The 16,999-nt window shown below is 33.9% G+C and overlaps 1 protein-coding gene across 2 annotated transcripts; it reads left to right on the forward strand.

Annotated features, from left to right (window-relative positions):
- Window positions 1–3,409: 3,409 nt before the first annotated feature.
- LOC110029439 (protein TIFY 10a-like) lies at window positions 3,410–5,554 on the forward strand. Of its 2 annotated transcripts, none has more exons than XM_020731742.1 (5): window positions 3,410–3,607; window positions 3,944–4,076; window positions 4,178–4,407; window positions 4,981–5,041; window positions 5,163–5,554. In XM_020731742.1, the coding sequence occupies exons 1-5, from the start codon at window positions 3,472–3,474 to the stop codon at window positions 5,296–5,298; spliced, it is 696 nt and encodes a 231-aa protein (XP_020587401.1). In that variant the 5' UTR covers window positions 3,410–3,471; the 3' UTR covers window positions 5,299–5,554. The 2 variants fall into 2 exon arrangements, with proteins under 2 accessions (XP_020587401.1, XP_020587402.1); XM_020731743.1 differs by having other exon boundaries at window positions 4,984–5,041.
- Window positions 5,555–16,999: the final 11,445 nt, after the last annotated feature.

Here is a 16,999-nt window from a genome sequence, read left to right on the forward strand (position 1 = left end):
CTCGAATTTTTTAGCACACATCAAAGCTTAACATTGCAAAATATTCAGCAGACAAAAATAATTAAGAATCCATTAAAAATGACTAACAGAGCTTAACAATTATGAACTAAAAAAAGCATCTTATTTGCCGCCATAAAAATTGCTAAGAAGCTTTTTAATTACTTATATTTTCTAGAAAAGATTAATAAAAAGGATCCACTGCGGCACTTATAACACTACTTCCTTGCTACATTTCCTACCTTAATTGATTTGTTCAGATAAATAGATAATTCTTTCAACTTCAAGCATTTGTGTACTTGTTTTGCTGAGTGAGTTCTTGCAAGCAATCTCAAGAAGATGACGCCATTCTTGAGTGCAATAAGATACATCCAATGCATTACTTGAAAGAAGAGGATACAACTTTCCAATCTTGGAGAGAAAAGACAATTTTATTCTTACAATTTATTTAATGTAAAAATTACTTTTTTACAAGTCTAGACCACTATTTATACACAAGAGAAGAGCTTGCACTTTAGGAAAACTATCCCATAAATAGAAAAATGATTGTTGTGCTTGAACTAACACCTATTTAGATGAAAATAGGACATTTTGATGATACATGACCTTCAGTCGACATCGTCAATATTTGTAGGCACCTTATATCTTTTCAGTTTTGCACTCCATATATTTTTTTTAGAATCTTCTTCTTTGTTCTATCTAATATTTTAAAAGTATTAGGTATGCTAATTTGTTCTATATAGTTTGTCATACTTTATTGATTATTCAATGGAAGAGTTGATGGTGGGCATTCATATGTCATTCTTTACCTACCATAAAAACATACATATTACTAACTTATATTAATGACCTCATTGCTGAAAATAAATGATGTGATATTTTGCATCACCAACATGATAACTTAGAAGCTATTATTAATATAAGAATGCCATAACGTGCTCTTTGGCGCTAATAAATGCAGTTGCGTGCATGTACGATAGCTCAACCACTTGCCAAGCTTGTAAGTAGAATCTTTATGTTCAATGTTTAGTATCCATTAAACTTGAATGTTTCTAGGAAAATCTCAATTAAATCCACCATTAAATTTATTCCTATAATCTGATCATACATATCTACCTAGTTAAAATAAATTTAATTTTAGGTGAACAATAATAAATTAATAATGATCTACCTCAAAACAAAATTGAATATACTTATGGATTGATGAAAAAGAGGTGGTTTAAATATCATGATAATGTAAAAAGAAAAAAGGAACATAATGTACAAAAACACAAAGGAAAACCATAAAAGCTTCTATTTGATTGTAGTTATAGGTATCAAGTGTAATAGTAGGGGATAACTAGACAAATGTCAAACCAACAACATTAACCTTTAGGTTATTTGAAGTGCTTTGAACATATTTAGCTCAAAAAATAATAATAAACCTATTTGTCAAAGTTTAGTTAGCCTTGTACTTGAATACAATAAATTAATATACAAAAAAAGAAGATGTTGGCTTCAAGATAACCATTAAAAATCATATGCATGTAGCTCAACTTGCATCAAGAAAATCAAGCTAACTTGCATGTGATTTATGAAGTTTATAATAAAAATAATAATCAAATTTTAAACTTTGTGGGAGAGCAAGAGATTGAAGCTAAAATTAGTGGAAAGTGTGGACATTTACTATATACAATCATCCAAGCAAATTGGAGTGCAACAAGTGTAATTTGGATTGATTTCAAAATCGGGCAATAGGTTGATGCTTAGACACCATACCAAGCATCCAAGATAGAGAGCTTAGCACTCAAAGATCCAATCGAAGGGTCCACGAGTTAGTGAAAACTCCAAAGAGCTCATGTTTTTTATATTTAAATTTTAAGTGCATTGACATTTTTTTTCCTGCATTGAAACTCTCATAAAAAAAAAAAAAGGTTGTGAGAGGAAAACAAAAATCCTAAAATTTTAAGAAAAATGTAACGATGGCCTTTTATTTTCGTTAAAAAACTAGAGCAAAAATTAACCAATCTAGTCATCCTTGGTGAAATAGCATTCCTTGATCTCTAACATACTAATTCTCTCAAGCAAAATTATAGCCTTTAAATTGTGGTTTGGTTGTTTCTTTATTAGCCCTAAGTTTATATTGCTTTTGATCGTCATCTATTTTGGTGGTTTGAATATTAACTAACAGATTCAATTTTGATAGTTGACACGTAATTCTAATGGATCGATACTTACTCTTTATTACTTGATCTAACCATGCCTCTTGCTAAATGCTATTTTAGTGCAATACACTCTAATTTAGATCATTTCATTTTTATTGTTATTGTTATTATTTAAAATAATTATATAATAGAAATATTTTAATAGTTGAGAAAAATAAAAATCCTAAATTAATAAAAATATTTAGAGAAGACGGGGAGACTAGTAAAAGTGTTAAGTGATAACAATTTTTTTTTATGAAAAACTTAAATAAAAAAAATTATGAGGTTTTTATAATTTAAGTTTCATAATTTTAGTACTCTCCTCATTCAAAAAAGGCAGGAATATACATTATGAACATTTATTTATTTCTTTGTCATTATAATAAATATTTTAGATAGCGATTGGTGTTTGATCATAATTTTTTGTAGCGTTTGACTTCTAGCTCTCTTAATGAGTTCATATTTGGCTCTGTGCACTTTGGGGGTTTATTTAAATTTTCTCAAGTGCAACAACTTAAAAAAAATCTATTGAGAATCCTAAAATACTCCGTGAGACGATCTATTTTAGTTCATTTGGTTAAAGATCATTTTTTTTTGCATTTAAATGCTTTAACGACATCAAATTTGAGTGATCTTAGAAGTTATTTAGAAGCTTCTAAGATTTAATTCAAGTTGGATTTTGGAAATCACAAGGTGCCTAAATCCTAAAATATTTGAGATGATATATGCTAAGAGTTTAGATATTATATATGTAAATATCTTTGACAATGGGTTGTAAGAAAAACTTAATTTAACATGTTATACATCTTAAATCCCTTAAATCAAAAGTAAGATAATAATAATAAAAATAAAATAAATCAAAGGTCCAATTTTTTTCATTGAAATTGACCCATTCAAGATAATGCTACTCAAAATCTAAACGTTACAAATGGTGTTCCCTTCCGTCAATGCCGACGGTGGGCGGGACCACATTTTTTTCAAAAAAAATCATATTTTTAAAATCTCTTTCCCATTAAGAACTATTTTAGCCTGCCGCTGGCCCAAACTACGCTCGTGTTTCTTCTCCCCACCTAATTTAATTATCTTTTTTAAATAAATGACGTTTCCCTTCCCCAATTTTTCATGGTCGTGAATCACGTGCTTCAAATCCCGCGCTTTTCTCGCTCTACACGCAAGGAGAATTTTATAAAGACCGCCTCACAGCATGAAGGGAAAGTAAAGAAGCACGAAAGGATTTGTAACAGAGGAGCTGTTTGAGAGAGAGAAAGGGAGAGAGTTCGCCGGCGACGAGATGTCTGGCGGTGCGGAGATCGAACGGCGGCCGGAAAAGCTGAGCTTTTCGCTAACTTGCAATCTCTTCAGCCAGTATATCAAGGAGAAGGGGTTTCCAGCTGATCTCGGCCTGGAAATGACTTCTCGCTCTCTGGGTAAGTATTTTACAGTTTGATTCATGGGATATTTATGAAATATCAGAAATTTGGAGTTCGATTTTGAATTTGCAGCGTTAATTTGAACTTTTTTTTTCGTTTTTTAAGCTCGAATTCCCTGCATCGAAACAGAAGCTTGGTTTGGTTTATCTCTGTTTTTTTTTTTTTTAAGTTGCACAATTTTGATTAGATAGAAACATTTTCCAAGGGAGTTGTTTGATCGATTATTTACAGACCACAGATAGCATTTCGTTCTCCTTCTTAGATTAGGAGGAGAGATTGATTTTTCCTGTTTGTTAATTGGTACTGAACTTTTTGTTAAAATTTATTTTTCAGGGAAGAGGGATGCTTATAGAGTTCCGACGACGATGAACTTGCTTCCCGGCGTCGAAATCTCCGGCGAGGATCAGCCCGACATTAATGGCGGAAATTCAGTTCGAAACTCCATGGATCCCCCTGCTGAAACGAAGTATGCCTTAAATCTGCAATTTTACCCTGTAATTTTTTTGATTCGCGAAGATTTGTTGGTCGATTATTGCGGGATTTCAGAGAGCGGTCTGCATTTTGCAGGAAGACGGAGAGAGCTCAGCTGACAATATTTTACGGCGGGAAGGTGATGGTTTTTGATAATTTTCCGGCGGAGAAGGCCGATGATCTGATGCAGTTTGCGAACAAAGAATCAGGCATGGTTTCTGGCGCTAAGCGCTTCTCTTTAATGCCTTTGCCAGCTGTGGATCGCAAAAACTGCCCTGTTCCGGCTGATTCTCCGGCCAGCTTCACGCCGCCGCCCAACTTCTCCGGTGAGGGATCTTTCTTCTAAACAATTTACAAAATTTGGCAATTTTACATTATCAAACACGGGGTTTTGATATTTATACTTATAACCCATTGGGGTCTTGAATGAAAAGTTGTATTTAATGTGATCCAGTATCATGCATCTTTGTACACACATAAAAATTGTGTTGTATGAAATTTCTACGTTCTAGTCTGTCTTAAGAAAATGTGAATAATATTTATCTTAATTTTTAGGGAAATTTAGATATATATCACCAAATTCTTATGTATTTATATATCTAACACCGAAAGTTTGATATTTACACTTGTGTTATAAAGCCATGCATAAAAAAATTGAACTAAGAATTGTGCGGTATGTATGTAAATATCCCTATTTTTTAATAATGTGTGAAATTATAACTCCATTGTACTAGAAGCCACATTTTGAGTAAAATTTAGTTTAGAAGATTTTAATTATTCTAAATAAAAATAAATATATTTTCTAACTTTAAAACATTGTTTTTGTAAATTAAAAATGAACTGTTAAAAAATAAATCTTTATTTTTGTAAATAATTATTGTTTTGTCTTTGTTGAAAAGCAGATCTTCCTATTGCAAGGAAAGCATCACTCCACCGCTTCCTGGAGAAGAGAAAAGATCGGTGAGCAGCTCCTTTAGTTTATTTCATACGATCATATTATTATAAATTAAGATATTTAATCTGTGTTACAAACGAAGATTATTTTAATTAAGAATAAATTGAATAATTAATTACTTTTCAGGTTAAATGCAAGGGCACCATATGCAAAGGGCGGTAGCGAAGGAATGAGCTCTGTTGCAGCTAATTTGAAGGAGGAGGAAATCAGGCAGCAGTGGTTGGGGTTAGGGTTGGGGTCTCAGATCTCAAGTTTGTCATAATTGTATTTTATTGTTAACTAAATAATCATATTTTTAACATTATTATTTTGATTAAATTACTCTGTAGGATTTGTAATTTCATATATAATTGTTGAATCTAAGATTGTCCTGGAAACACACTCAAGGAATTCAACGTTCTATTAGAAGATAATTAAGGGAGAGAGAGAGAGAGAGAGAGGTAGTAGACATGTAAAAGGATATCATGTATTCATAATTTGGACCCCTATTTATAGATCTAGGTCTCATTATTACAAAAGTACGTAATTGCCCCTTAATCGCTAACCTTTCAAGGGGTTTTTTTTGGTAATTTATAAGGTAATTTATATATAATAAGAATCGCGACTTATTTGATCAATAAGGGTCATCGATCGTCTGATAAGTTTTGGTTCGATCAATTCATGGTCCGAAGAAGTCCTCCCAATGATCGTCCTGAGAGACTTTCTTTTGTCATCTTTATGTTTTTCCCATCTGAAACGATCGTCTATTGCTATCGTCAGATTGATTGTTCTTTCTTCCTAGGTTGCCATCTGCTTTGAGATTCATGGAGAAACTTTTTCATGAGTATAATAATTGTATTTGTACTCTTATAAATTTATGTATAATAACTGAGGTATTTTATTTATTATTATTTTTTTTGTGCTCTTAAGCTTGGTATATATTGAGAGTTTTGATGCCACTTTTTATGGCATTGTCGACCTCATAGGCAATTGCAATAGTAGTGTTGTTAATAATGACACGTGATAAGGTTAGCCAACATCAATATTGATGTTTAAAATGCCCATTAACTCTTTTAGGTGATGGCATGTGCAAATACTATTGGTTATGACAGAGAAGAGCTTTGCAGATATTGACATTAGAGTAGATTGCACCTAAATTTTAGGTGATGGTGTGTGCCAATATTTAACAATGATGGGTGATGAGATCGATAGAAATCGCTATTAGTTAAGCCTGTGTGCATCAATTTTATTGGTCTTAACACGTGTTGACCTTTTAGGATTGATGGGCTTCAAAATTAAAGTTAATGCCAAACATTAGTCTTTCTTATCATGACATATGTTGACACTTTTGGTGATGATATGTCACAAGGTTGGTTAGCATCAATGGACATAGTTAAAAGATGGTTGTTGGGTGATCATAGCCTAGCAATAAAAGTTGATACCTTTAGCCAAGCTGTGGTGATTAACAAAGTGTGGCTAGGCGACTGTTTAGGAGATTGTAGTCAAGTGATGATGATTGAGAGTTTAAAATAAGACAATGGTGGTTCTTGAGACTATATTAGGGTGATGGTGGTTAGCAATTTTTTGTTAGACAACAATGATCAAGTGATTATAATTAGATGATTGTCGCCTGATGGTAATGGTATAGTGGCGATGATAATTTGGAGGTACAAGTTAGATAGTTATGGTTCAAATATAATGATCAAGTCGTTGTATTTTGATGGTAGTGATACTCAGATAATAAAAATTAAGCAATAATGGTTTGATGGTTGTTCAATAGTAATGGTTAATTGATTTTGATATAATTATGGAGGTCAAGTAATTGTCATCAAATGATGGAGGTTTGGTGATACTGATATGACAATGGTTTTCAAGTGGCCATTGTCCAACAGTGGAGGTCAGGCAGCTGTCATCTAATAATGAAGGTTTAAAAGCAACTAGTTATCGTTGTCGTTGAGTGGCAAGGGTTTGATGATTGAGGCCAGGTGATGACAGTTCAATGGGGGTGATTGAGTTGTAACAATTGGGTGGCGACGATTGAACGATGATGATTTGATACCAATAGTTTAGTTACAATTATTTGATAGAGGTGATTGAGTGATGGTGAGGGTTGGATGATAGCATTGAGTAGTGGACGTTAGGCTGCAACTATCTAACATTGAAGGTCGGAGCGCCATAATAGTTTGATGATGGCAGCCAAATTGTAGTAGCTTAACGAAGGTGACTTTTGATGGCAACAGTTTGGCGACAATTTGTTCTGGAGATTCGATAGTTGTGGTCAGGTAGGGGTTGTTCAATGATAGTGCTTATATGTTAGTGGTCAAATGGTGATTGCAGATGATACAACTTTAAGGTTGTCTAATCTCTAAGATCTCTCTTCCAAAAATCTTGTCTACCTTATGTAAAAATATATGTCTATAACAATGGTATTCTATATAGATACAACCAAAATATAAAAATTCACCTTATAGTCAAACTAATCCCTCTGACCTTAAGGTATTTTGAATGTTTGAGTATCTTAATAACATAATTAGAATTTAATAATCTTTGGCTTGTTCAATATATGAATTTGAACGCTATATTTGACTATTAATATGCAAATTTCTAAAATCATTAATCTTCCAATTAGTATCACAAAATTTTCAATCATACTAACAACTTTATCCAAATTTATTTGCATTCAGATCAAATTACTTTTAATGTAGTTGAGTTCATCTCATTGAGGCATTAAGTTCAATTTTAAATTTGCTAGAAATTAAAGTTTAGAAAGTCATAAATTCCACTCTATGACGTATTTAATTCTAATATGTTATTATGTGGAGCTTCGTTGGGTCAACCATTTGTGGACTCGGACCCCTCAATTCTACTATATGAATTCAAGCGAGTTGCAACCCAAAAAAAAATCTTTGCAACGTTACTCATGGAAGAAAGTTTGTGTTTAAACCCGAGAGCATGGAGCTCCAACTCCATATTAGAGTGTCGCAACACTACAACATGAAAGTCGGTTTTAATTGATTATTTCTATGATCTTGTGCTGGATTTCAAATACTATTGTAATAGGCGTACAGTGCGAGTGTTTTAGGGTGTCCGAAAATGTGAAGATGTTTATGTGTGATGTAATTTATACTATTCTCCTCGTTTTTTGCCTCATGGTGGATTTCTTGACATCAAAATTTTTTTCTATTGTCAGGCTTTTTCCATTGTGCTTAAAATTTTGCTTTGAATCTCATTTATCAAACATGCCTTGAAAATCATATTTAATGGAATAGATTGCATAGCAATGCGCCACACAAATCAAACCACAAGATTGAAAATTGAAGGTATATCGGTATTCTTTTGCCGTGAGTTTCGTCTGAATGGCCATCATGTGAAAGCAAACTGAAGCGATTGTCGCAACGTGACGTGGGGAAAGTGTTTGGTGAGAAATGTTAAAAGTTGGTGGTATTTCTGTAATAACCGAATCAATAGCGTATAAAATATAGGTCTATGGTAGGTAGGTAGGTAGGTTGAGTTGAAATGTTTCTCACACGGTTTAGACAATGGTCATTGATTGGTCAATTTCCCGTAACACGCAACTAATGCGGCATCCGCAAATTATGGAGAATTTCTATTCGAGTATTAAAGTTTATAATAATGTTTCAGCTTGCATTTTCTTCACTTTTATTGAAAAGAAATGTTATATGCATATTACATAATTAGTAGATATTTGCTTATCTAGCATGTAAAGTTTGATATTTATGTTCATTATATTTTGGTGTCATAAATTTATGCATAAAAAAAATATATATTTTATTTTAAAAAATTAATGAAAATGATTTTTTTTGTTATATTAGACATTTGAGTGTTATGTTATGTATATGTTGAATCGGAAATTATGTGGGAGGCACACACAAGAAAGAGAACATAGAAGAGGAGACAAAAACAAAGAGAGTATTGTAACAAATAGCGAAAATTCGTAAGCTTTACTTATGAAATGTGTCTCTTATTCATAGATAAGGAGACCATATTTTACAATTGTATCCTTAGTAAAGTAGATACAATAGGGGGTATTTTAGGTACTATATAATTGTTGGCGGGGAGCCTAAAAAGGCGTCTGACCTGGTATATAGTCTGGACGACCATCGGTAGTGGTCAATCAAAGAATATTGGTCGTTTGCTAGAGGTTTAGATGGTTTTTGTCCGTCTGGTCCAAATGAGGATTCCTATTACAGTGGTCGTGCGAGAATTTGGCCGGCATATCCTTCGAACGGGCAGTCAGTTATCCCCTGATGTGAGATTTGGTTGTCACCCGACTAGTAAGGGAAGGTTGGTTGAAAGGTGGATCCTTTGGTGTTATCACCCAGCTGACATAAGTTGGGCGGTCGAAAGGTGGCCCTTGAGTTTCTCCTGGTGGGCCTCTACTTGCCACGCCCCTTCCTTTGTGGGTGTTGGATCTCTTCAAGATTCGTGCAGACACATTTTTTATGTGTACATATTTTATTCCTTGATTCTTTTGCTCGAAAGGTGGCCCTTGAGTTTCTCCTGGTGGGCCTCTACTTGCCATGTCCCTTCCTTTGTGGCTGTTGGTTCACTTCAAGATTCGTGCAGACACATTTTATGTGTACATATTTTATTCCCTGATTCTTTTGCTTCTTCGGAATGACTTTGTGACAATGACAAGTGATTCAAAAAAACTTAACAATATTTATGATTATTAATTATGAAATATTTGAACTCCCATTGAATTCTGTGTCAAGGCCCCTATAAATAGAAAGAAGGGAAGAAATAACTTATCTTATCTCCTTTACTTCCTTTTTCCGTACATATTAAAGAGATCAAACGAATGTCGAATTCAGCGAGTTCATAGTCGAATAGAGCGTCTCGACAAGACGAATCCAACCAAATCAAGATTGCTCAATTATGACATCATTAAGACACTCAAATGTCCATCAAACGTCATCTGATCGAGGGAAGCTCTTCGGACCGTCCGATCAAAATTCTACATATTCTACATATTCCTGCATTAATTGCATTAATTGCATCCAGAATACTATAAATAGAACCCCACCCCTCACATGATGAGGAGGCTTGAGAGAGAACTTGAGGCTTTGTGAAGGAGCTCAAGTTCAACATCATTCCTACCATCGTCGCCCTCCGTCGACCACCGCTAACCTCCGTCGACGACCTCCGATCACCGCTCACCTCCGTCGACCAACGCCGACCGTCATCGACTGTCGTTGACCACCGCTGAATAAACGTCGTTAATTTATGTTGTAACTTGGAAATCTAGTAAACATTTCCCGTCTGTGGGACAAGGGTTCGCTGTAATCATCAACATATAGTAGATTTTTACAACTGGGTCAGACCCCGTGGTTTTTCCCTTTACGGGTTTTCCACATAAAAACTTCTGGTGTCATCACAGGTTGTTTCCCTTTTTATCTTAGTGTGTGCTGAATTCTCGTGCAACGCTAAGACTATAATTCATTACTCTACTGCCGCGAATGTTCCAACACGCATAAGTGATTATTTTGGTCTTCATCCCTGGTCATGGTGAGCGACCGTTCTTCTTTGTCGATCAAGTTTGTCAATGACACCAATATGCATTGAGATTCGTTCATAAATAAGAAAATATTTTTGTAATATATCAATTTTCAATTTAGTTAAGCGGTTTCCCCTCACTTAAGCAACTAATGTCCCCATCAGTTTTTGTTTACCTAGAAACATCCAACTAATAGATATGCCTACCATTATAATAATGTGATGCTTTGACACTATTTATGATAACCCTCTCAACCATACAGATAGTCCGCTTTGGTCTAATGGCCTCACGATTTTATCTCAATGCTAAAAATCCATCCCAAGTGTGCTCCTGCACTTAATTTTAGAGTTTTTAATAAAATTCCAAATGTTACATCAAATGTATCCTTGATATGTAAAACCTCAATTTGTTCCAAGTTAATGTGTTTTGCATTATGGTTCAAATTTATTCCTACATCTTCCAACACATTTTATTTAATATTCACAATCCATACCTCCAATTCTTAGTGCCAAAAGTCCTTTTTTTTAAATATAATTATGCTATCTCATGCAATTAAAGTTATTCAGTGTAATGATGATGATGATACAAATATTTGACCATCAATTACACTATTATCTTTTAATTCATGGACATAATTAATTTAATAAAATTAACTCAATGAGCGTTATTATTATTTTTTTAAAATAGGATAGAAACCTAAATAAGTAATTGCAGGTGATTCAACGCCGATGAAATGAAAATATATGTTTTCTTGCAGAAATGTTCGGTTAACATAATTAGAATTTAAAGCGGGCTTTCACTAAGAACAGGCTGAATGGGCTGCCGTTCGCACGATCTTTGACGGGAGCATCATGTAAATATTACAGGTCTTTCGTTTGAGAAGTTCATCTGGCCGTTCATGATGGGAACAACGGACCTGATTTCTCCTGCTTGACAGAAAAGAACCTGGTTTGAGCAGCAACAATAGGGCGAGTAAAGCTTGCTTGAATTGAAAGGTGAAATCATCGGATGAATATTGTGCACGTTATCATTATTTTCTCATAATTGTTTCAAATTAGATTAATTATATTTTTTGTTATGATAATAAGAAATCTTTTTTAAGAAAAATTTGTCTGAGTAATTAAATCTGACATTTTTATTTGAAAACAAGCAATACACGGCGACTCGGAAAAATGGCAGCTTTTTCGTCGTTTTCTTCCGCTCGTCTGTAATCATTCTACAGCCAATGTAATTAACCGGACATAATCCCAAAAACGAGATGATAATTAAGTGTTTACGCATAATTAACTCCCGAAAAAGAGCATATAATCCTGCTTCTCGCTCGCTCTCTCTGCTCTAATTATTGCGTGCGGAGAGGAGCTGCCTTCTCTCTGCTCTTTGTCTCATCAATCTGATATATATATTTCTGACGAGTCCCCTCTTTTTCTGTTCTCTGCACACGCAGAGATAGGAAAATTGAAATTTATTATTTTTTTATTTTTTATTTGCAAAATCCCTGCGATTGATATTATTTGCTGTGGCAGCATTGGCCGTCGGACGACGCTGTGCAGCAAAGGTCAGATGACGCTGACCTAGGTGGTGACAATGATTATTCGATGATGCAGATGGTTGAACAGTCGCGGTCGGGCAACAATATTTTGGCAATGAGATCAATGCTCGAACAACGTTATTCTGATAGTGATGGCTGCACTTTGATTGTGGTAGGATATGGGTGGTTTAGTGATGACGGCTGTGTCTCGACAATCGCAGTCCAGCAACGAAAACAATGGTCCAACATCAACAATAGGGGATGTCGAGCAATGATCGTTTGACAGCGGCAGTGGTAAGACTGTTGTGGTTTGATGGTGGCGAAGGTGATGCACGAGTGACGATGGCCATAATGCAATAGTCTGGCAACAATGGTTCGACTGCGGCAATGACTTGATCAGAGTGGTTGGGTAGTGGTGGTCAGGTGGAAATGAAGGTCTGATGGCGGTGGCTAGGTTGTGGTGATCCCGCGACAATTGTGATTTAGCAACGACGACAATGGTCTGACGGTGGTGACATCCAGATGTTGCTAGTTCGGTGGTGAAAACGGTGTTCCGACAGTGGCGACGACCAGATGGTGGTGGCCGGGAAACAGTGGAAGCGGCGGGGGGCTCAACGGTGTTCTGGTGGTAACGGTGGCTCGATGGTTGTGCTTGGGCAATAGTGATCTGATAGTGACAACAGCTCAACGATGGTGGCTGGGCTACGACAACAACTTGATGGCGGTGGCTACTAATTGGCAGCGGACCGACGGTGGTAGAACTCCAAAACTCTCACAAGTGTGGAACGCCTTCAGCTTTCTCTTTCAGGTCTAGGTCCCATGTCCGTTTCATGAATAGAGTGAAAGTTTATTTATAAATTTTGCTGAATGACATCCTTTTTAAATATCACATCAATCTGGACCACTCCATCAGACAACCCAAATTGATTAAGTTGATTAGATAGTGTATTATGAGCATTTGTCTTAACCATGTCATAATCTAGTGATCTTGTGCTTGTTGGATTCGACTCGAAGAAACATTTGGTTAACTGTAAACTTGTCATATTTAGAAGGCATTTGACCATTGAATTGCTAATACAAACACTCCAATTGAGCTTAAACTGGTGGAGCTGGACTTCATCTGACTCGGATCGAACCTATTTTGATTTTGTTGAGAAATTAGGGTGAAGAAAAAACAAAAATCGACACAAATCCAGAAGAAAAATAAAGATTTAACGAGGTTCGACAAAGATTCCTACGTCCTCGGGAGCAGAACGATGACTTTCCTTCAATTCAGAAAAAGGAGTACATAATGTATTCCTAGGGTTACAAACATAACATGTATATATAACCCTAGAGTACAATGTGTAATTACAAAATTACCCATGTACCGTACCGTGGGACGTTGCCCACGCACCTCCAACCTACAAACAAAACTCCCTTGATTGGACAGATTCTTCTGCTCCGTTCCACTGGCTCGCTCTGTTCCGCTTATGCTCCCTTGGTCGAAAGAGTTAGTTTGACTATGATCTTGTTGGAATCAGGGTTTGGATGATCATAAATTTATATTTAGAATTATTTATTATTTAAATTAATTCATGATTATGCATGATTAAAATAAATTTTGAGGACGTGTCACTTTTAATGGAGAAAAATAAACTGTCATTAACACTACAATTCTGTCTACTGGTCTTATGCCCACACTTATTGGGTGGGTTTCTCTGATAATGAAGCTCTTTTCAATACTTTTATAATGATGCAAGAAAAAAAATGGCATTTTTTGTTTTTGGAGCTTGGAAATTAAGAAATGAAAACAATAAAATTTGTGTGACAATCAAAATGTAATTTGGGTGATGTTGAATCAATTATTTATTGCAAAAACAAGCAAGAAAGATGGGGCCAAAAAAAGATTTTTTTTTTAATGAAAAATGCTATTTGAGGATTATGAAAATAAAATTAACAAAAACATTAATTTGCTATGACAATAAAAATGTAATTTGGCCGATAAAAAAATAATATTCATGACAAAATTAAGCATGGCGAAATAAAGTTATTTTTGATAGGAAATGATTTTGTTCAAGATGTTGCTGGCGCTCGAAGAGTACATACATATGAGAATCCTATTGATAAGTTTACTAATATAGATGGGGGTGTAAATGAGCCAAACACAAGTGAGCCCAGGCTCAACTTGTGTTTGGCTTGTTAATAATACCACTGTTCATGTTTAGCTTCCAGCTTTTTTTTAATTTCGAACAAAAGAAAAATGTTCCGCTCATTTGTTTAACGAGCAAAACACAACTTGTTCGCGAACAATGTCTCTTTGACAACCCTAGTTAAGCAGTCGTAGGATATTAAGGGTTTGGGCGATATTTAAATCTTATTACTTATATTAAAACATCATTTAATGAAAATTTAATATAGTTTTATTCTATTTTTTAATTAGTAAATTTAATTTATTATAAAATTTTGTACACTGTAGTCAAATAAATTTTTTAAAATACTACTCATTATATATATATATGTATATATATATATATATATATGTACATATATATATATATATATATACATATATATATATAATGAGTAGTATTTTAAAAAATTTATTTGACTACAGTGTACAAAATTTTATAATAAATTAAATTTACTAATTAAAAAATAGAATAAAACTATATTAAATTTTCATTAAATGATGTTTTAATATAAGTAATAAGATTTAAATATCGCCCAAACCCTTAATATCCTACGACTGCTTAACTAGGGTTGTCAAAGAGACATTGTTCGCGAACAAGTTGTGTTTTGCTCGTTAAACAAATGAGCGGAACATTTTTCTTTTGTTCGAAATTAAAAAAAAGCTGGAAGCTAAACATGAACAGTGGTATTATTAACAAGCCAAACACAAGTTGAGCCTGGGCTCACTTGTGTTTGGCTCATTTACACCCCCATCTATATTAGTAAACTTATCAATAGGATTCTCATATGTATGTACTCTTCGAGCGCCAGCAACATCTTGAACAAAATCATTTCCTATCAAAAATAACTTTATTTCGCCATGCTTAATTTTGTCATGAATATTATTTTTTTATCGGCCAAATTACATTTTTATTGTCATAGCAAATTAATGTTTTTGTTAATTTTATTTTCATAATCCTCAAATAGCATTTTTCATTAAAAAAAAAATCTTTTTTTGGCCCCATCTTTCTTGCTTGTTTTTGCAATAAATAATTGATTCAACATCACCCAAATTACATTTTGATTGTCACACAAATTTTATTGTTTTCATTTCTTAATTTCCAAGCTCCAAAAACAAATTTAATTGTGCTGCTTATCCTGACCTATTGGTTGGCATCATTAGGGATGACTGGAGGCTTGTATAATAGCTTATGACCATTCTGTTTTCGAGTCAAAACAAGCTGGATACAAACGAACAAATTTTGTTCGTGTTTGGTTCATTTATATATCAAGCGCAAAAAAAAATTATTCTTGATCGGATTGTTAACTTAGCGAACGAATCGAACACGAGTTTCTTAACATACTGAACAAGAACAATTAGTGAACAACGAGTAATTTAGACAGTCTTAAATACAATATTTTACTTCAAACAGATGGACATCTTGATTAAGATGTCATTGAGGTAAAGAGGAGTGTAGCTTGCTTAAAACTCAACTCAAGGATGAAGGAGATCGTTGAATAAAATTGAATAATATCAAAGGTTTATTAATTGCATAAGTTGCATTAGTTTTCGATTTCTATTGTTGATATTTTACTTTCGTCTAGAATTACGTGTAGCTCAGGTCGATCGAGATCGAGCTCGAGTAATGAGCACTACACGACCTTCTTCTTTCAATAGATCATGACATAGGTCAATGGCCACATGTGAAGAACAATGACTTCTTCCTTGATTCGAGTTTGGAGGTTGATAATGTAAGTCGTGGTCGCTTATTTTAGCTTAGTCCTATATATTGATTGGAATCAAAATGATTTACAATAAACTTATAATTATTAAGATTTGAGTATGATTTACAATCTTCTAAATTAACTTTGTGTATTAAATAATAATATTGTATTATGTAAATCCTTCTCTTTACATCTTATTGATATTATATTTGCTTTTTAATATTATGATTGATTTATGTATGTATGTTAACATATATGCATGTGTACAAATTTACAAAATAATTTTAATTTTTACAATTTTGACAATGATGATTTATCATTGTTGTTATAGTTTGCATAAAGAATGCAATTATTTTGTTTAAACTGTATTGCAATGAAATCATTTTGACTTTTAATGTAACAAGGGTATCTATGCAATATAACATTTATCAAAGTTTGAAAACATTGGCCGTAAATTCAAGTAAATGGGCTGCTACTCTAAAGCTCAACTTTGATGGATCAGCATTCAGCCCTTTATACTCGGCCCAATAACACTCAATATGAATTTACGATGAACCCGTTATGGCTTTCAAATGTCGGATTTGCATAGTAAAGTGTGCAAATGTTTATTCGTTTTTTAGTATATATATATATATATATATATATAAATATACGTGAATCACACTAAATGAATAGTGAAAAAGTAGAGTCTTCTATAAAAAATGTTTTCCCTATTTATAGAGAGTTTAACGTAATAGTAATATTATATTATTTCCCTCATGTTGAAGGGGTTTACACTACATATTTTAGTTACTCTATGAGTGACGACTCATCAACTGGTTGTTTTTTGGCTCCATTTTTTAAGTTGGGTCGACTGAGCTAGGTTTATTACTTGGACTGGTAAGGCTCAATCGTCTCAGCTTTGTCGGTTGGACTAGGTATATCTGCTCAAGTGATTATCTTTGTTGGTAAGATGTGTTCAATTGGACTTGTTGGTCTCAAAGATCCTATTTATGGCGTGAAGTCTTTTTGTCTTGCTGGATGGTCGAATATGCTTTGAGGAATCGAACCTTCCCTCGGAAG

Source organism: Phalaenopsis equestris, unplaced genomic scaffold (genome assembly GCF_001263595.1).
Source record: "Phalaenopsis equestris unplaced genomic scaffold, ASM126359v1 Scaffold000572, whole genome shotgun sequence".
Classification (NCBI taxonomy): domain Eukaryota; kingdom Viridiplantae; phylum Streptophyta; class Magnoliopsida; order Asparagales; family Orchidaceae; genus Phalaenopsis; species Phalaenopsis equestris.

Excerpts from the sequence above, each read along its gene's own strand:
- LOC110029439 (XM_020731742.1), top strand. The coding sequence starts at position 3,472 with ATGTCTGGCGGTGCGGAGATCGAACGGCGGCCGGAAAAGCTGAGCTTT. Across the intron at positions 4,077-4,177 it reads GATCCCCCTGCTGAAACGAA|GAAGACGGAGAGAGCTCAGC; the intron begins GTATGCCTTAAA and ends TGCATTTTGCAG. Across the intron at positions 4,408-4,980 it reads GCCGCCGCCCAACTTCTCCG|CAGATCTTCCTATTGCAAGG; the intron begins GTGAGGGATCTT and ends TTTGTTGAAAAG.